Source organism: Lynx canadensis, chromosome C1 (genome assembly GCF_007474595.2).
Source record: "Lynx canadensis isolate LIC74 chromosome C1, mLynCan4.pri.v2, whole genome shotgun sequence".
In the NCBI taxonomy this organism is placed as follows: domain Eukaryota; kingdom Metazoa; phylum Chordata; class Mammalia; order Carnivora; family Felidae; genus Lynx; species Lynx canadensis.
In genome coordinates this window covers 125,970,750-125,991,663 of record NC_044310.1, presented here as the reverse complement: position 1 = coordinate 125,991,663, position 20,914 = coordinate 125,970,750, and the positions used below count along the sequence as shown (strand labels likewise).

The window sequence follows — 20,914 nt, the reverse complement described above, 5'->3', positions numbered from 1 at the left end:
TAATAATAAGGTTTGCTTCTAGGTATATTGTGGTCTTACTAGCCAAGGACAGCTAATAGCTGTAAAACAGGTGGCTTTGGATACCTCTGATAAATTAGCTACTGAAAAAGAATACCGGAAGCTACAGGAAGAAGTAGATTTGCTCAAAGCACTGAAACATGTCAACATTGTGGCCTATCTGGGGACATGCTTGGAAGAGAACATCGTAAGCATTTTCATGGAATTTGTTCCTGGTGGCTCAATTTCTAGTATTATAAGCCGTTTTGGGCCATTGCCTGAGATGGTTTTCTGTAAATATACAAGACAAATTCTGCAAGGTGTTGCTTATCTCCATGAGAACTGTGTGGTGCATCGAGATATCAAAGGAAACAATGTTATGCTCATGCCAACTGGAATAATAAAGCTAATTGACTTTGGCTGTGCCAAGCGTTTGGCTTGGGCTGGCATAAATGGCACCCACAGTGACATGCTTAAGTCCATGCATGGGACTCCATATTGGATGGCCCCGGAAGTCATCAATGAGTCTGGATATGGAAGGAAGTCAGATATCTGGAGCATTGGCTGCACCGTGTTTGAGATGGCCACAGGGAAGCCTCCACTGGCTTCCATGGACAGGATGGCAGCCATGTTTTACATTGGAGCACACCGAGGGCTAATGCCTCCTTTACCAGAACACTTCTCAGAAAATGCAGTGGACTTTGTGCGTGTGTGCCTGACCAGGTAAGAAACTGAAAACAGGAGAAAGAGAAATCCCCATAGATTCCAAGATTGCTGACATTTCCCCCTGAAATTTATGGCCCACCAAAAAGGCAAGTAGGGAGTGATTTTGATGATTAGCTATATTGGGTGATTGTGCTCCTCGTTGCATCAGGGTATGGGGGCAATGCTTCAGGTAGGAGGTGCCTCAATTAAATGTTTGACAGTACTTATCAGGGACAGACAATACTTCCCCAAATCAATGGGAGCATGAACATAGCTATGAGAGGGACATCTTCCCAGGGACTGGTCATGGTGAAATGACATTGCCTGTCCTTAAGTTTCCCTTTCCTGAGCTACCTTCCCTCTCAGAGAACCAGTGTCTCATTTCCTTCCTAAAACCAGCTCTCAGGAAAGTATGTGAGAAATTCATTCATATTGAGGGATTGATATGAATCAATTGATCGATGACTGGAAAATTTAATGTATTGGTCCTCCCGCCCCCAAAATACTTGCATTTAAAATGAAGGGAAACGGGCGCCTGGGTGGCGCAGTCGGTTAAGCGTCCGACTTCAGCCAGGTCACGATCTCGCGGTCTGTGAGTTCGAGCCCCGCGTCGGGCTCTGGGCTGATGGCTCAGAGCCTGGAGCCTGTTTCCGATTCTGTGTCTCCCTCTCTCTCTGCCCCTCCCCCGTTCATGCTCTGTCTCTCTCTGTCCCAAAAATAAATAAACGTTGAAAAAAAAAATTTAAAAAAATAAATAAATAAATAAAATAAAATGAAGGGAAACATTTTGACCCAAAGGAACAAATCTCTAATTGAAGCTTTTCATGCATTAAGTGTGGAGAGTATTTGGGGAAGCAGAAAAGGCCCAGAAAGTTGCTTGTTTTTTCCTGTTCGGATGCTCCCTAGTATCTATGGAATAAAATTTTGGGTAAAATGTTAGAAGGGACCTTAGAGATTACCCACTCGTGTGGTTTTCAAACTTTTCTTAGACAGGTACTCTTTACTCACATGAGATTTTAATTCAAAGCAGAGAGATGACTCTGGTTAAAGTATGACTGTATGTGTATGATGAGGGAGAGAGCTAAACAGTAGGGTGGAGGGGGGGTGTGGAGCCCACCCACCTGGCCTCTATGCACCTAGTGAGGCTCAACATTTAGTCATATGTACAAGGTGAGGACAGCCTGAGACCTAAACACAATTCTTGCTTTCTGAGACATGTGCTTTCTTATTCCTGGATGAAAAATTCTAGTGCCTCTCAACTCCCAAAATGGGTTTTTCTCTTTCTTTCTTTTTTTTTTTTTAATTTTTTTTTTCAACGTTTATTTATTTTTGGGACAGAGAGAGACAGAGCATGAACAGGGGAGGGGCAGAGAGAGAGGGAGACACAGAATCGGAAACAGGCTCCAGGCTCTGAGCCATCAGCCCAGAGCCCGACACGGGGCTCGAACTCACGGAGCGCGAGATCGTGACCTGGCTGAAGTCGGACGCTTAACCGACTGCACCACCCAGGCACCCCGGGTTTTTCTCTTTCTTAATGAATCTCAGAACCTGCAGTTCTCCCTGTCTGTTGACAAATGTGCTTCTCTCTTTCAGATTCTGTTTCTCTCTCCCAGATGTGTGTCAGAGTGTCCTGGTTGATTTCAGGGGATCATATAGGCCAAGGCAGGAATACATACTTCATACTCCAGTTCTGGGTATTCCTAGATGTAGATATGTTCCAGCATGGATTGTGTGGACAGAGCCCCAGGCTCAGAGCTGCCCCCTGCTCACCCAAAGAAACCTCACAAGAGGGGTGCCTGGGTGGCTCAGTCGGTTGGGTGACCGACTTCGGCTCAGGTCATGATCTCGCAGTCCGTGAGTTCGAGCTCCACATCAGGCTCTGTGCTGACAGCTCACAGCCTGGAGCCTGTTTCAGATTCTGTGTCTCCCTCTCTCTCTGACCCTCCCCTGTTCATGCTCTCTCTCTGTCTCAAAAATAAATAAACGTATAAAAAAAAAAAAAAGAAACCTCACAAGAGACATAAAGGTGTTAGAAATGTCATATGAACCAGTACTAGTTTTAGAATTGGTCTTAGCTCTTAAGACTACTATAGTTGCTATGTTCTGAATTGAACAGTTCTCTATTATTGAGCCATAGAAAATACATTTCATTTTCTTTCCAGTTGTCACCTCTCTCTCTCTCTCTCTCTCTCACACACACACACACACACACACACAGCTTTAAAGAGAAAGTGTGAAATCTTTATGACTTTCCTTTTTAAATTTCTTTTGTTTTTTTTTTTATTTTATAGGGGAGATTTGACCATTGGGTCTTTCATGTCCTCTCCACAGATAGGAGTGAAACAAAGGCTAACGCTGGTTTGCATCTTGTTTGTGTATCTATGTCCATAGGTGTTATCCGTGTGAGATGTTTTCTCTACCTCAGGATGCTATTGCGAACACCAGTTTGTAAACGAGCTCCGTTTAATGTGTTTCAAGGCAAGCTCTTGTAAACATTAGGCATTCTAACACTCAGGAAGATCAGAACAAACCCAAATGTTTTTCACATTCACGTGAACGGTGTGTGTGTGTGTGTGTGTGTGTGTATGTGTATGACTTTCCTTTTGAACCACTGCTTCATTAACTAATACACAACTCACACCACTAAGGATCAATTAATAGGGTTGTTGTGAGGGTTAAGTGAACTGGTATATGTAAATTACTTAGAGTATGGGGCACATAATTAGGGCTCAGCAGTTAATACTACTTGGGAGAATACTAATACATCTTACCTAATTAGTGTCACATACAAGCATAAAATTATCTTTTGAAATTCTATGGAAAAGACCCTAAGGACTCTAGAATCTTGCCCTATGGCGGTATTCCTTGGATGTCTGGATAGTCAGAAATAAAGTGGGGGCAAGGCATTCTTAAAGATTCAGAAGTATAGATGACTAGGTACTGAGAAGGAACAAGGACTGAATAGAACAAATGAATAGAACAGAAATGAACTTTGGGGAGCAGTAAGAACTTGGAGTGGGGGTATTCCTATGGGCAGGTTGAAAGTTCTGGGAAGTCAGGCCAAGTAGTTTGGCTTTGTTGCAGTAGGCAGCAAAGAGCAGGGGACTGTAACGAGTTTGGGAAAGATCATGCCATAAAGAAAATGGCCTTTGGGAAAGCAGGTCAGAAGGCAGTGTATTAAGGACCTCAAATGGAGGCTGCTTGAGACTAGGCCATGCAGGAATCAAGAGCTTTGTGGTTGAAGCAGTGGGAATTGTAAAGAGAAGAGTTCTAAAACATTCCAGGGGAAGGGGAATCAGGACTTGGTGATGAGGCACGATGAGGCTGCATAGTTTTGAGTATGGATAATGGAAGAAATAATCGAAAGTTGTGAAAGGGGAGCAGGGGAGGGAATTGAAGACAATCCACCACTTAAAGAAATGTTTGTTTTGTGAGAGACAGACAGAGAGAGAGAGAGAGAACAGGCATGCGGGTGTGTGGCAAAGGGAGAGGGATTGGGAGAGAGTATCCCAGGCAGGCTCCATGCTCAGTGCTGAATCCCACATGGGGCTTGATCTCAGGAACTGTGAGATCATGACCTGAACCAAGATCAAGAGTCAGGCGCTTAACTGACTGAGCCACCCAGGTGCCCCAGAGGATCCACCATTTAAGGAAACATTCGAAGCTATGGAATTGGGAGTCCAGGAAAGCAAGTAAGATTGGAGGTACACATTTAGAAATCCTGAGGTTTGTAGCTATAGTCGTGAACCATTTAAGAGGGCATAGGAAAATGTTTTTGAAAATGCTCAGAGGAGAAGTAACAACCTTCATGGCATTAAGTCTAGCACATGGCTGAAGGAAAGAAAGGAGGGAAGGGAGTTGTCCCAAGGCGGGAGAACCAAGAGAAGTTTTCCCGAAGTCTATGCAGAGACTGTTTTGAAAGGAGAGGTTAGTGAATGCTTCAAATGCTACAACAGAGATGACAAGGAGGATGAACTCATTTAATGAGAATATCATGGTAAATTTTAAGGGGCAATTTCTAGAGTGCAGTGGGACAGAGAGTAAGTAAGGATTTAGGATAATGAAGGTTGAAAAAAAGCCACTGGGTTTGGCTACATAAAGGAAAAGATTTTTGGAGAGAGGAGAGATTTCTGTGTATTTTCAAGACAAAAGAAAGGGCCTCCACAAGGGGAGCTTTTATTTCAAAATGACTTATAGTCACTTTATTTTTATGTCCATTTTCACCTGGGCTATTCCTGGTATTAATCCTCCTCGCACAAATTATCAAAAGATAGCCAATTTAGCCAAAATAATGCCTTTCAAGTAGGTCATTGCAGGTAACTATTAACTGGTTCACTGGTTCATTGACTAGTTCATTGGCAAAAGTTTAATTTCTTGAGGAAAAATAACCTAAACCAAAATAGTACTGTCTTCCATTATTTTATGCTCATCCAAGAGGGCCCCAAATGGGATTATTTCAATTAATCACCAAAATGCATTTAAATGTCTACTTCTTAAAGGCTATTTTTTTTTAATGTTTATTTTTGAGAGAGAGAGGGTTGGGGAGGGGCAGAGAAAGAAGGGGACAGAGGATCCAAAGTGGGCTCTGTGCTGACAGAAGACCGATGCACGTGGGGCTCAAACTCACAGATTGTGGGGGCATTACCTGAGCCGAAGTCAAGATGCTTAACCGAGTCACCCAGGCATCCCTGCTTTTTAAAGTCTTTTCAATTCTGGATTCCAGTGCCTCTCCATTTTAAAAGTAAATTTAATGCTAATTAAAGGCACATTAAACTGTACACCCAAAAGTGAGAATTTTACTGTGTAAGTTATACCCCAAATCGAACAACAGTAAAATGTAAAGTAGGGACTAGTTTTTAACCATAACAACTACTTTTTGAGCTATTACTGTGTGCCAGACACTGTTCAAAACCTGTATGTACATTATTTAATTCTCCAAAGAATTGTTATTGTTATCTCCATCTTACTAATGAGAAGACTTTGTGTTGCTTACCTAAAATCATACTGATCAAAACTGAAGTGTAGATTCACCTCAAGTCTGTTTGGCCAAGACTGTGCTTCTATTTTTATTTTCCTGAGCACCTGTAAGCAGATCCATTTTTTTAATTTATTTATTCATTTTGAAAGAGAAACAGTGTGGGCGAGCAGGGGAGGGGCAGAGAGGGAGAGAATCCCAAGGGCTAACAGGTGCAGAGCCCCATGCAAGGCTTGATTCCACAAACTGTGAAATCATGACCGGAGCTGAAATCAAGAGTTGGACACTTCACCGAGTCACCCAGGCGCCCCTGTACTTCCATTTTTTTAATTTATTTATTTATTTTTATGAAATTTATTGACAAATTGGTTTCCATACAACACCCAGTGCTCATCCCAAAAGGTGCCCTCTTCAATACCCATCACCCACCCTTCCCTCCCTCCCACCCCCCATCAACCCTCAGTTTGTTCTCAGTTTTTAACAGTCTCTTATGCTTTGGCTCTCTCCCACCCTAACCTCTTTTTTTTTTTTTTTCCTTCCCCTCCCCCATGGGTTCCTGTTAAGTTTCTCAGGATCCACATAAGAGTGAAACCATATGGTATCTGTCTTTCTCTGTATGGCTTATTTCACTTAGCATTACACTCTCCAGTTCCATCCACGTTGCTACAAAGGGCCATATTTCATTTTTTCTCATTGCCACATAGTATTCCATTGTGTATATAAACCACAATTTCTTTATCCATTCATCAGTACTTCCATTTTTAAGTTGGCAAGTGGATCCAGTTGGGAGGCACTTATTGGGTGCTGTTTCTAAAGTGTTTTTCCCTTCTTAGGGACCAGCATGAGCGACCTTCTGCTGCCCAGCTCCTGAAGCACTCCTTCTTGATAAGAAGTCATTGAACATACATCAACTTTCCTTTCCAGTTCCATTATAGATACACTCCGTGACTGCTTCATTGTGGGAATGATGGTTAAGGGACTTTTCCTATTGTTAAGTCAGCTCAACTCAACCAGATCCTGCAGTGTCCCTAACTAAAATGTTTTTAGGTAAATACTAGCCTCAAGCTTCAGGCGTGGTTACCCATGTATATGAGAAAATTTTCTTAATAACAAAATGTATTGCTGTTTACAGTTTTGACTATCCTTCATTTTTGGCCTGTCAGTTTTAATGTCTTTAAAATAAATTGTAAAAACAAGAAGAAAATTGTTTATTTTTTGCTTGGCTGGTAAAGACACTTAATTCTTGGAAAGGAAACCAGAGGAAGGTGATAAATTAAACACTGGAGGATGCTAGATTCTGTTTAGCAGTAACCTTTGCAGATTACAGGAGCCTCAAAATTAACAGGAAGAGCTAAGGGCCTTGGCATTTCATTATCAGAGGGTCCCCTATTTCCTCCCAAGTTTCTGCCTATAGTAAACTGTACTATTCAAGGTGGCCCCATAAGCCTCAGGTTGCTTCCCCTGAAATTTGTAGTACTACTTGAAGACTTCACTTATTTGCAGAGTCAATTAGGTCATGGCCACATCTAGAACTAGCTAAACCTAAGCCAGCTAGTAGAATAAAAGCTGGATCTTAAAGAGGGGCGGGGGGGGAGGGGTCAGCGTATCAACTTTTTCAGGGCACTTTGCTCACTTCACTTTAATGGACATCTCCACTGAGGTCATGCTTCATTTCCATTTTCGGACCAATGGAAACCTCACCAGAAAAAGTGGACAAGTTGTCTGAATTATTACAAGGCCTTGTTGTAAGTTGGTGGATTAAACGTTTTTGATAAGGTTTCTATTGCCGTGACTCCACTCATCTGCTACATTTCCTGTTGGTTGAAGCTCTCTCTACAGAATCTTTGTACTGGCTGCTATCATTTCAAAGCGGCACAATTACAAACTAACTTTAGGTGTATTCCGACACCAGTTGTCGGATTTTGTTCAAAAGCAAGCTGGTTTTTTAGAAGTTTTTGAGAAGTAACTGAAATGCAGTCAACTGGAGGTAAAAGATTTTAGTCAACACATTTAGATGGGTCTTTGTGGTTATGCCTTCCTTCTTTCCAATTTGTACAGTTCTTTTCTCGTATTTGGTAAGAATTTAAGAGCTATGTCCCTTATTTACTTGTATGTTAGCATAACCTAAAATATCATTTTGTTAGTCTTTTGTGCCTAAGACCTAATAGGTTGGAATTATGCTTAGTATTGCCTAGATGTTTGCTCCCTTTATTATGTTCCTTTGGGAGAAGGAAGGTCTGAAAGGAGATTGGGAGTGCAGATAGGTGGTGGCTGGAAGGGCATTTACTGAGCTCCTGATATAAAAAAGCACCTCATTTAATTCTGGTTGGTTTGGGTTTGTATTATTCTCATTTTCTTAGTGAAAATGTGACTTTCTCAAGGCCATCCTACTTGTAGGTGGAAGATGAGACAGCCACCCAGATTTGTGTGACTTTACAGCCCTTTCCCTGCTGCCTCTCAGATGTGTGATTTATAAGTAAAATTACATCAAATTTTACTCAGACAAAACCTCACGAGGAGGCTGATAAACAAATTCCACCAGTCTGGTTAGTGAACTTGGTTAATGATATGAAAAGCTTTTCATTTTTCACTTAGCAACAGTATCACCTTCCTCTCTATGACCACCTCCCTTTTCACCACACACAATTCAAGTTTTTAATTATATTCAAAAGTACACTTCACTATGTACTAAATATTCTCGTATGCCCTGGGCCCCAAGCTCGACCAAAAGAAATTTAAGTCCTCAGGTAAAACTGTCAGAGTAGTTCCAACTCTACAGCACTTCCCTACATTTAACCTATTTTAGCCCTCATAGGGTAAACAAACATTCCTCGGTGGCTGAGTGAAGAGAACTGCCATAGTGGAAAAGAGCAAGCTCTGGAATATGGGGTTGGGGAGCATACAGTATTCCATTATCCACTTCCTCCTGCATGACCACTACAGCAGTCCTGGGCCTTTTATATGGTAATGAGTAGCTCCAAAATAAAAACCACCTAATCTGTTCAATAAGCAGTCAAAAGCCTCCATCACCTACCTACCGGGCCATCTTTAGTCATATTACTTCTTGCATTTGTAAGTATTAATTCAGCTTAAAGCGGCTATGTAACTTAGAACCTTGCATCTAAAACAGCTTTCCAGGGGATTCTGTCAACTTCAAAGTACCCAATGGAGAGGCGCCTGGATGGCTCAGTCGCTTGAACACCCAACTCTTGATTTTGGGTAAGGTCATGATCTCACCCTAATGAGTTTGAGCCCTGAGTTGGGCTCTGTGCTGAGCATGGAGCCTGCTTGGGATTCTCTCTCCATCGCTATCCTTTCCCTGCTCACGTTCTCTCTGAATAAATAAACTTAAAAAAAAAAAAAAAGTACCCAATGTAGGCAGTCTGTATCTTCACTGGTGGTAAACAAAATTAACAAGAGTGAAAAACCAGAACAGCAAACAAGCCTGAGAAAAGCTAAAGTACTTCATCCTATTTCATGACTTCTCAAACTTGTGAAAAACTATTCATCTCTAGAGCAACCACTCCTGCAGATTTATGCCTTGAAAGACTAAAAACAACAGTACACCCAAACTGATCTTGGGTGTATGACTGGACACTTGTAAGGTGGGAAAGCTCTTAATTTCATGCCAATAAAATAAAAACCTTTTCATTAGTGAGGCTCTTCACTGCCACAGGAGATTAGTATTGGGGAGAAGAAACAGGCAGGTCATATACCAGAGCTAAAACAAAAATGTACAATTTTTTCATTATATTGAAAACAGGGCAAAAAAAACACAACAACACAGGGGCGCCTGGGTGGCGCAGTCGGTTAAGCGTCCGACTTCAGCCAGGTCACGATCTCGCGGTCCGTGAGTTCGAGCCCCACGTCAGGCTCTGGGCTGATGGCTCAGAGCCTGGAGCCTGTTTCCGATTCTGTGTCTCCCTCTCTCTCTGCCCCTCCCCTGTTCATGCTCTGTCTCTCTCTGTCCCAAAAATTAATAAACGTTGAAAAAAAAATTAAAAAAAAAAAACACAACAACACAATGGAGTAGGATGAATTACAAAATGGAATTATTAACTTTAAGTGGAATTAACTGTTTTTGTAATGTTCCTAAATCAAACTCATGTAACTTTTTATATGCTAATACAATAGGCCCTTACTGGTGTTATCAACAGAAGATGAAGACAACTCTCCTTTAATTGATTTCAAAACATTTATTTTACATTCAGGCTTTAGATGCATTTTAGAGAAAGTAACTTTTCTATCTATCCTGCATGGCTTCAATTTTCTTTCAAGTGGAGGGTATGGGCAAATCGTGGGGAAAGCAAGGGGTTGGACAGGGCAGTAATAAAGCAGCTTATGATTAAACATTTTTTTTCACGGATAATTCCCCTTCCAGATAACTGCAATTCCTCTTTGCTTTTTGGGGAGTTGATGCAACAGTTTAACCAAGAAAACCACAAAGTATGAATCAGAACGAACTGAAATTCTAGAAACAGTAGGCATGTAGTTTAATACACACCTAAGTTTAATGCACCTGGACTGGGCTTCCTCATTCCCTCCGATATCTAAAATATACTTCTGGCAAGATTCTCTTCAATGCCATCTATTCTCTTTAGCCTTCCCTCCTTAGCTTCACAACCCTAAGAATAGGTACATTTTGTAGGTAAGGAAATCAAGGCACAAAGTCAACTAATTCACCCAAGGATATCAGCTAAGTGGTGGGTCTGGGACAAGAATATGGACAATCTGAATGAGAGAACACACTCCTTGATTATATGAAGTTACTCAGATAAAGAGAAACTTACATTAAGGTCTGATTTCCCACATTTCCCAGGGACTGAAAATTATCTCTGATTCACATTAACAAGACATGTTAGAGCCTTGGATTGACATTTTCAATAAACACATTTTATTAATAATTCCTCGTAATAGATACGGAGCTGAAATTCAATGACTAATCAAATTCATGCCACATATACACATTCCTGTTTTGAATTTTCTATTAGCAAACACCCTATTCAGTAGTCCTTGGGGGTTTTGAGTACATTCAGAAAACAAAATCCCAATCGTTGCTGACAACAAATGAGTACATGTGAGGTTTTACAAACCAAGTAAATCCACTTGAAAAACACACCTTGAAAGAAAGAACGTACTCATTACTTAACAAACAACAGGCAATCAAATTAAACCAACTACTAAACAAATTTTAAGGAAGGCTTCCTCCCAAAAGCTTGAAATAAAGAAAATTAGCCCTCAGAATTTCCTTTGGGGTTAAAGAATCACAGGGAATGGGTTACCTCACCTTGATGAAAACACAATTACTCATAGCTGGAGCCACACAACCTTCAATGTGTCTTGCTTATCAACCTAGTCTAAAGAATCTGTCAGGTGAAAACAGATACTAGTAAACTACATAGAACAGAGTTAAGAGGAGTCACAGAAACAAAAGCTGGCAGCGCACACATCAACATTGTGGAATAAAAAATAGATGCACGGCATCAGACCTCAAACACTGAGCATTCCAGTCCCACTGGCAAGATCATCTCTATTATAAAGACAGACGTTTCCAAGGCAAACTTCCCTTACAAAACAAGCAAACTTCTATTTGACTTACATACGTCAGCTTACAGCAATCAAATTTCAGATCTTAACGTTAACTGTGAATTCTCAATACGATGGTATCATAACTTCACACCCTAGGACGCCAGAGACAGAATGTGCTGTTTTCTAAATCGCCTGTCATAAATACATGGGTACACAAAATTAACAAGTATCATTCTGTTAGCTCAGTTAATGCAAGTTACCTGGGCATGGGATTAACTGATCTTTCATCTGTAAATACAGTTAGCAAACCCTATTGCCTTCCAAGAAAGCCTCTCGAGCGAGAGACTGCTGAATCAAGAATTCTTCCACAAGAGCTCTCTAATGTTTCTCAGCAAAGAGATCTTAAAAGTGCACAGTACTAGGCAAGAAACAACTGCTCACTGATTAGATAAAATTTGGGAATGATGAGGTGTCTTGAGAACATAACTGTCTTCCTTTAGAGATACTACTACCATGTAAACAAACAAACAAACCCCAAAACAACCCTCCTTATTTCCGTAGTAAATGCAAAATACCCTAAAATATCTGATCAACCAAAGATAATTCTACAGTACACAACAGTGATGCATAGGCAAGCAGTGGTTTATCTCTAAGGTTGGTTAAAGAATAAAAATCAGCAATTTAAATTCTCAAATCTAACCAAAAAATGTGCTCAAAATGCTTTAAGGCAAGGCAACTGGTAACTAACAAACACATTTAAAATTTGGTTCTCTGAAGGAGACTAGTCATCTCGTTAAGTTGGAGGAGGGTAGGCCAAAAATATAAGGTCTCCTACCCTAATTATAACCTGTTGGTAACAAAGTGATGCAAGCACCTCTCACATGGCATGGAAGAAATGTGGATCAACGATTCTAACCAGAATGCATCTGCACATGCAGAGAAAGACCAAGACGCACCTTTAACTGCTTCCAAAGACAAACCTAAGAAACGAACCTCAGGTAAAACAAGAAGGAATTGGGGCATTTTGCAAGGTTGTACCACTAAAGGATATCACCACTAGTTTGGTTAAGCAGGCCTCCAAGAATGTCTCAGTGAAAAACAAACTCTCCTTTGCTTTTTGGTTCCGAAAGCATATTTTAAAGTAGCTAAGGCAAATATATAGGGGGGCACAGCTCAATACTGGAAAACTACTTAGAGAGGTAGAAGTAAAGCCTTTCTATGCAATGTGCTTCTGCATAAAGGTAAGAAAACTATGACCTAGGGAAAAGACAACTAAAAAAATGAATCACTCTTTTAAAGGATGTTTAAAGATAATGCTTTTTAATATTTCAAATATTTAAAAAAAATCTCATCAAAAATGTAAATCACCTTAACAGTACTTTGCACATGTGGAATTTCATACCTAAATTTGATGATACTATTTTGGTTTACTTATGGCTACTTACAAAAAGACTCGGTAATAACGTCCATTCATTGGAGTCTTTTTCTTTGGTTGAGCCTATTGGGACTAGGCTGATGAACTATTTTATGCAAATGAGATGGGTAAAGCAAATTAACAGTAATATGAGTAATAGGGGTTTTCATTTAATGGAAATGAAACTTAAAAGGATTTTCATATTCATCCCCACGGTGCATTTGGAAGCTATAATCCTGTTCAGAGGTTAAAGAGTTTGAATAGCTCACACAATCCTGTACAAATTACAACTGGCTGCCCTTTAATAAATAAAGTCATCGTAAAGAATTACATTTACAGAGTGAAAAGTGAATACATAGCATTTCAAATTCAATTCTGGAAGTACTAATAAGTACTGACCCATAACAATATATACTAGCTACCTTTTAAACTGTCCATCATTAGCACCAATAAAGATTCAACAAAATTACCTTTATTCCCACATCTCGAAACAGTTCTGCAAATTCTTAGTGAAGTTTAAGTATAGTCACAGACCTTAAATATTCACATTGTTTCTATGTCATACTGAAAATAAGTTCACTACTTTTTGGATACTCTTTACAAAACCTTATTAAAATTCCTGGTATTATCATCCCCAATTATACAGTAGCACAACCACCCTATGTCGTTTCACATGATAGCTCCTTAGAGGTTTCACATCTAAATTACCAAGAACAAAACCCTTCCCTCCCTCATCTTGCACTCAGCTTAATTCTATACTAGTCCTCGAATTATGTACCACTGTGAAAGTAGAACTGTATCAAAATTACTGTGTTTATGGATACAATAATATGCCATACAGAGCAACAAAGTTACACGTAATGACAAAGATTACTAAAGTTATGCAAGACAAGAACAAATGTTAGGACATGCTCCCTAGGCAAAGTCCCTGGAAAGAGGCTCCTAGTATCCTAAGTTCAAATAGCATTGACAAAATAATGAACAATTATCTTAAAAAAAATTATAGAGCTACTGGCAAATTAAGTAATTGCTAAATAAAGTAGAGCACGAGATTAAACTCTAATATTTACAACTGCAACATACTTGAGTAAAATTACAATTGTGCACGTATCAGTGGCTTTTTAACAAAAATAATTCATATACATAAAGGAAAAAATTAAGACAGTTTTTAGTTCAACAAAAGTTGAATTCACCCCATCTAAAGATACTCAACAGCTCAAAGATTTACCACAGAATAAATTCAAGATTAGCTGAGAAACTGGAGCCACATTATTGGTGTTTCAGACAAATTTTAAACAAGTTAAAGTCTATTGTTTGTTCAGAAGTTAGATGACTGTGCAAACGTGACCTCAACAGGAATATACTGGGATGTGCAACAAACGGAAAACCTCCACTAGCTGTTCACCTGGAGGCTAACCCTTTTTTCTCACAGAGCTTCTTGGTAACAACCATAAGCTGTATATATAGGTACAATGCACAGTCAATGATCTTTTCTTTGTATTTATTGTTAGAATATAAAAGAACCGAGAGAGCAACAGGTTTAATTTCATTTCTATAAGGAAGACTGCATTTACCTGAAAAAGAAATATGGCATCACACACGAACACACTTCAGGGGAGGAGTATGTTTAAGAATATGGTGTCATTCTGAACACTAAAGGAAAAGCAATCCCTGTTTACTGGTAAAATATGTAGTGTTAAAGTTCTTTATTTAAGAAAAAAACTTACTAATTCTTCACTATATAAGTTTTTGTGAGTTTAGTTTTCAAATCACAGTAATCTACATAACCATTATTAACAGCTCTGTGTTTATAGTACTGCAACAAGCCAACACACATTTAAAATGCACTTCACATCAAGAGTATGTAAACTTTATTTTTTCCTCTTCAAGCCTTCAGAAAAGTAGGGGCTATTTCAGCAGCCAACCTGGTCAGAAGCTCTGAAGGCAAAAGTTCTGTGCCTCACAGTGTAAATAAATGACCATCTGTGGCACTGCATACCCATCTGTAGTGAAGTGTCCCCCTTCAGTGGCTTCCAGTAAGGCCTAGAGTTTAAGGTTAACATGAAAAAGTGCCACCTTTGTTTTAGATTAGTGATGGACTCGGACAAGATAAAATAAAGTTATATTGTTATACTTACAAGCAGCTCCAATCCTGAGTATTTATGGTAATATCTAAACATACAAAAATGTATGTACATTTTTCTCCACTTTCTTGTAAACAGTTGTCAGTATACTGTTTTATCCCTTTATCATCGAAACATGCAAATCATACATACAAGTATAAATACACAAAAAGAAAACAATTTACACTCATTCGAAAGCCAAGCAACAACAACATAAAATAGCTACAGTATTCAAATTATAAATAATGAATGCTTGAGGCATCTTATATTCCTAGAAGCAGCCAGCCATTCATCCTAATGTTCTTAGCTGCAATTGTAGAAATACTGAGTTTTGCACCTTCCATGCTTTTACAGTATTTATAACACTATCATATGTGGAGATAAAGACTTGTTTACTATAATCTCTTCTTTTCAGAATGAAGAATAAAGCAGCACTTACAAATATTGAAACAGTGGCAGCAATAGCAGGTGTCACCACTGCTAGATCAGGAGGAAGTTTTCCATTCTAACCATTTTTAAATTAAAAAAGTAAAGGAAAAATGGACCTAAACAAATGATTACATGTTCATTCCTTGGGCACTTAACAGCGAGTCCAGCATGTCGAATGTGTCTTTGTAGTCCATATGCTGGCTGTTTGTACTGTACTCGTGATTGCCATCAGGACCGTTGGTCTCCACTGGCTTCTTGTCCAGTTTCACGAGGGTGCTGAGATGTCCGTAGCCCACCTGGTATGTGACAGGGGGAGGAGGGGGTAAGGGATGGTTAAAAACAGAGTTGTGAGAGGATATATACTGCTTAACAGAGGAGGAAGAACTAGATGAACTACCTGAACTTTTCGAACTTTTGCTCATTTTGGAGTGATGGTTGTGAGATGCATCATTGACATGCAGCTTCTTCCTCGAAGAGCTGGAACTAGAGGAAATGCCATCACTGCTCAGGCCAACAGGACTCCTCAGAACAGTGGGTGGGATTCCATCGGCACTGTGTTTACTGCCACCGCTGCTGCTGCCACTGTGGGAGTGGGAATGCTTGTGCCCGCTGGGGTGGTGGCGGTTCGCGGCATGGTCCTTGTGCTTCTCCTTATGGTCTCTGCTAACATGTGGGCTGGAATGCTTGCTCTTCCCGCTGCCCTCGTCAGAAGAGCTATGTCTTTCTGAGGAAGCAACTTTTATTTTCATTTTCAGTTCTTCCTTACTGGCACTCTTATCAGCGGGTGGTATCGGAATCCGTAATTTCAGCGATCCACTCTTTTCCTTCTTATCCACCGTGTATTTTTCAGGTTTTTCGGGGTTTGTGATGGGAATTTTCATCTTAATGGGAGAAGTGACAGAACTGCTGCTGGCTGACTGTGACTGCACGTGTTTGTGCTGCTGTTCTACCTGGGCGGCTAGATAATGATCTCTTACATCCAGATCAAGGGTTTCTAGCTTACGCTTTTCTCTGTATTTATCTAAAGACATTTTCTGAGGAATGACTCCAGGAGTAGCAGAAATTGGTCCATGGTGTTTACTGCTCCCTGCTTTCTGAGTATATTCTTGCTTAATGGATGAGTGATCGGAAATTCTGTCAGGTCTGTGATGTGATCCCGAATGCAGTGATACAGAAGGTCCCTGCTGGAAGTTGATGTTGTACTGGCCACCAGACAAAGAGGTCTCTTGTTTCTGTGAATACATCTGTTCTGTCCTTGCTGATTCTGGATGTTGAGGCCATTCTTGGTGTGATGACAAACTGTATGAGGTACTTGGCATTCCTGCTGCTAGCATGGACAGATTATCAGATGTGTGGCTGTCTTGAACAGAAATGTTTCCTGAATTTAGAGGGACTGGTGCAGGGAATGCTGATGTAGATGGTTTCTGAAAACTTGGGTTTGTAGGCACACCAGTAACACTATCTACTAAAATGGAATTCTGGACCAAAGATGAACCAAGAAGTGGCGTTTCTGAAACTTGTCCATCTACTTTTGGTTTCTTAGCCGCCTGATTGGCCTATTTAAATAAAACACAAGAGAAGTGATGACAGCAAAGGGATTTAATACAATTTTCTCTGCCTTATAAAAATCTCTATTAAGTATATGCAAACAAAACCACCTGGGGTTCAAGGCTTTATGTTGCCGGTAAGTAACTATCTTATTTAGAGGCACAAAAGGGGGCTATATAAAGTGGTAACCGCTGGTTTCAGAGTTAGATACAGGTTAAATCCTAGCCCAGCATTTGAGAAAGTAATTTAACGTGTCTAGGCTTTAATTTGCCCATTTGTCAAATAAGGAGAATATTTCCATTATAATCACTGTGAGAATTAAACAAGAAATTTATAAAGTACTTATTAGCAAAGTCCACTGGACACAGCAGTTGAATAAATTATTGAGTGTATGCAGTTTATGATACACTGTAATTAGTTAGGAATACCGGAAATAAGAATATTTAACCAAAAAATTCAAACTGGTTAGCTATGTACTTGTTAGATAAGTGATAAACTGATATTCTATTAAACCCTGCCAATTCTCTTACCCTCCAGTTTCGAATCCTCTTCAACCTACTAGGTGTTTTCTCCAATATTTGTAGAAACTCATGTGTTAGCTCTAAAAATAAAATTTAAATTTAAAACTTAGAAGGTGTCTTTAGGATTTATATTTCTCTCAAGTGGGCAATATTAAAAAGCGGGCCTCAAGAGTTCATCTACTTCACTATTACCCTCCTATTCAACCTTCAGCAAATAAAGAACTAGACACAGATCTGAACTATTTTCAAAGATGAATCACAGATGAACAAATGAATGAATAAATAAATATCATTCCCCCTGCCCCCATGCTTACTCAGAATCTCTGGAAAATTTAGTAGCATTAAAAAAAATTCCCCCCAAATAGAAAATCTTCATTAGGCAAACATCATAGTAATAATTATTGCAGGCAAGATCCATCGATAGATTCTTTAAAACTAATGGGCAGAAGTTTAAAGGAAAAGGAGGTATTTGTATAATCCTAACATACCTTCCTCAAGATATTTAATTACAAAGAGAAGAACAGTAACTTTACAATGGAGGAACCCAGCAGATACCACCAAGTGATGACCATGGTTATCATTATCACCAGTAAGATATACCCCTTGATATATGAAGGACTCCTTGATAAGGTGCACTGAGTAAGGCAAAACCCATTTCCCAGTTATGTGGTATTCTTGCCAAAAATACAAAGTTTCAATTTAATGATGAGAAAACATCAAAGTCCAATTGAGGAACATTCTATAAAATAACTGACCATTATTTTTCAAAATGTCAAGGTCATAAAAAAATGGAAAGATAGAAAAACTGTCATAGTTTGGAAGGGATTTAAGGGGCACATCAACCAAATGGAACATAGGATCCTAGAACAGAAAAATTGAGGAAATCAAATAAAACTTGTCATTTAGTTACTACTGTACCAATGTTAATTACTTGGTTTTGATAATCATGTATTATTTTATAAGATGTTAACGTTAGAGAAACCAGGTAAAGGGTATATAGAAACTACTATTTTGTAGTTTAAGTTTAAAATTATTTCAAAGTTAAATGAAAAGAATTCCTCGACCTACACTCATATTCTCCTAGCAATCATTACTATTAACGTATTATTAAAACTACCCTGGGTCATATATTTTTACCTTATTTTTCCCTTAAATTTAGGATCACAGTGAAATGACTCACTTCCAAAATGGTGTGGTTATGGTGAATTATACTTTTCTACCCCCAAATAGTGACACTGACCACTAGGCTATTGACCACTCAAGACAAATATTAATACCAGTCAAATGAATTACAGTATCACATAATATTAATAATGCCAATTCAGTAGAGACTACACAGATTCATTTATTATTTTTTAGTATACATAGTAAGCTTCTCTGTAAACTATTCTAGGCAAACATGCTAAACTGATAACGAAAATTAAGACCATACAGAATTTATCTTAAAGTAAAATATATGCAAAAACTTAGCATTTATTATATGTCTATAAGCTGTGATAACTATAACCTGCTCAAGATTCATGAACTTTCTGATTCAGTTTGAATGAAAGCTATCTAATGCCTGGACCACTACTCTTTAATTTCAAACAAATAAGCAAACAAACACCATTCCACTTGGACACTAATAAATCTAGCAGATACACAATAATTTTGGGTTCAAAATTAACAAGAAATTGTTTTGATTCAATTTCTTTAACAGCTTGGTTGTCAAAGATTAAATGCACATCAAGTTTCTGGTCCAGGGGTGCCTGGGTGGCTCAGTCGGTTAAGCGTCCCACTCTTGGTTTTGGCTCATGTCATGATCTCATGGTTCATGGGATAGAGCCCTGCATAGGGCTCTGTGCTGATAGTGCGAAGCACTCTCTCCCGTTCTCTCGGCCCCTCCCCTGCTTGTGCTGCTCTCTCTCAAAATAAATAAATTAAAAAAGTTTCTGGTCCCAAACCTGCCTACATAGCAGGTATAAAACATAAGGCTTGTTTTTACTTTCTTATTAAATTTTACAATGGACAATCAAAAGAATCTGTCAAATAATCACTGCCAATATATTAGTTATATACACAAAAATCACAGTATGGTCCTTAAAAGAGAGCCTTTTTCTATCAAGGCTAAGTATACAGAAAAAAATTAAATACAAAAAACAGATGAGGGTTTGTTATTAATTATAAAACAAAAACAAACCTTGCAAAACAACAACAAAAAATATTACAGGCAGGCCAAGTCCAAGCTAAAGCTGTTTTTGGAAGAGTCATTACATGAATTATTTCAGTGAACACTGATGCTTCAACACCAGATTCAAATTCAGATATATCTTAAACTTTGTTACTTTTTTCTTTTTTTGTGATCAAAACACCGAGAAAGGCTGCTATATAGCATGTTGAAACTGTCAATGTCTTACATGTCCCAAGATTCATATTCAGTGGCTCTCCAACTTAATAAACTTGAGCCTTTTCAGCACAGAAGCAGATGGTTATTTGGGTGGCCTCTGTCATGTCAAAAAAAAACTTTAAGTACAATTTAGGAGCAGTATAAAAGGCAGATCACTTGCTTTTTGTGACCTTTACTTTAGGACCATGTATATAAACTATTTTTATTCAGACGATGCCTACTTCTTCTCATCTGTTAACTGCCAAAGTAAGATGGAAGCACAGATAACCTAATTTTCAAGTCACAGATGACAAAAAAAAGCGCCCCCCACTGGTTTTTAAAAGATGCCATTTTAACTCACTGAAGATTCCTTCTTCTCTTGTTAAACTTTAAAAAACCTCTGGCAATGTAAGGAAAAGAGCATAATCATGTGGCAGTAATATAGTACGAGATACATACACTGGATGAAATTTTTCACGGAGGAAACAAAAATTGAAAATCAAGAGATCTAAAAAGGAGGCATATTTTAGAAAAAAGGAAGGCAAACTATCACAATTATGACCTATACCCCCATGTCTGTAAACAAAGTTTTACTGGAACAGCCATATCCATTCATTTACGGATTGCTTATGGTTGCTTTCCAGCTACAGGGGCAGGAGTTGTGTAGTTGGCATAGACCAAAGAGTCTATAAACTCTGAAAGAGTTATTATTATTTGGCTCATCAGAGAAAAGAAACATCTAGCTTACAGAAACATGTTGAAATTTTATTGGAAGAAACATGTTGAAATTTTATTGGAAGATCACATGTGAAACCCAAAGGGGTCTCTATGTAACAGATGTCCTCAATAGGAATAGATATAAATTGTTTTCCCATGAGCTTCAATCTTGCAACAGAAGTTGGGGAAAGCTCACAAAAAGAAGCAGCCAAAAACCTAACAGTATATCTTTTAGGCAAGAAGCCTAATCTATTTCCTTTCTGAAATCTACAGTATCTGGCTAAAATGTCTTAATCCCCAAGAATCTCTCCTGCCTCTGGTCAGCTTATTTCTTACCAAATAAATTTCTTATCAGAAGACTCAATTCCAGGTTCACAATTTACAGAATCTGCACCCCTGATTTTTTCAATTCATATTTAATAATACAAGGCAACAATGACACACTTCACTATCAGTGGAACTACAGAACAAGGAATGTTACCCTGAAAATACCTTTAGTTCATAGCTTCACATCTTCTACAATAAATTATACCCGACTTTGAGATTCTTGCATTGTCAACCTATAGCATTATAAATCATAATGTTTTTTGA

The 20,914-nt window shown here is 38.8% G+C and overlaps 2 protein-coding genes across 7 annotated transcripts in view; one reads left to right on the top strand and one right to left on the bottom strand.

The window, feature by feature from the left end:
* MAP3K19 (mitogen-activated protein kinase kinase kinase 19) overlaps positions 1-7,175 on the top strand; it is a 62,140-nt gene extending 54,965 nt beyond the window's left edge. The window contains exons 13-14 of one of the 2 annotated variants that reach the window (XM_030326612.1): positions 23-720; positions 6,511-7,174. In XM_030326612.1, coding sequence (XP_030182472.1) covers positions 23-720; positions 6,511-6,577 — 765 coding nt within the window. In that variant the 3' untranslated portion in view covers positions 6,578-7,174. Of the gene's footprint in view, positions 1-22; positions 721-6,510 lie in introns of both variants that reach the window. The other variant, XM_032594392.1, reaches the window with a different exon arrangement.
* A 3,373-nt stretch (positions 7,176-10,548) lies between these two features.
* The window catches only part of CCNT2 (cyclin T2), a 41,131-nt gene continuing 30,765 nt past the window's right edge, over positions 10,549-20,914 (bottom strand). For 3 of the 5 annotated variants that reach the window (XM_030327655.2, XM_030327654.1, XM_030327658.1), the window contains 2 exons: positions 17,251-17,321; positions 10,549-16,728 (listed from right to left, as the gene is read on the bottom strand). In XM_030327655.2, the coding sequence (XP_030183515.1) occupies positions 15,301-16,728; positions 17,251-17,321 (1,499 nt within the window). In that variant the 3' untranslated portion in view covers positions 10,549-15,300. The remainder of the gene's footprint in view (positions 16,729-17,250; positions 17,322-20,914) is intronic. The other 2 variants (XM_030327657.2, XM_030327656.1) reach the window with 1 other exon arrangement.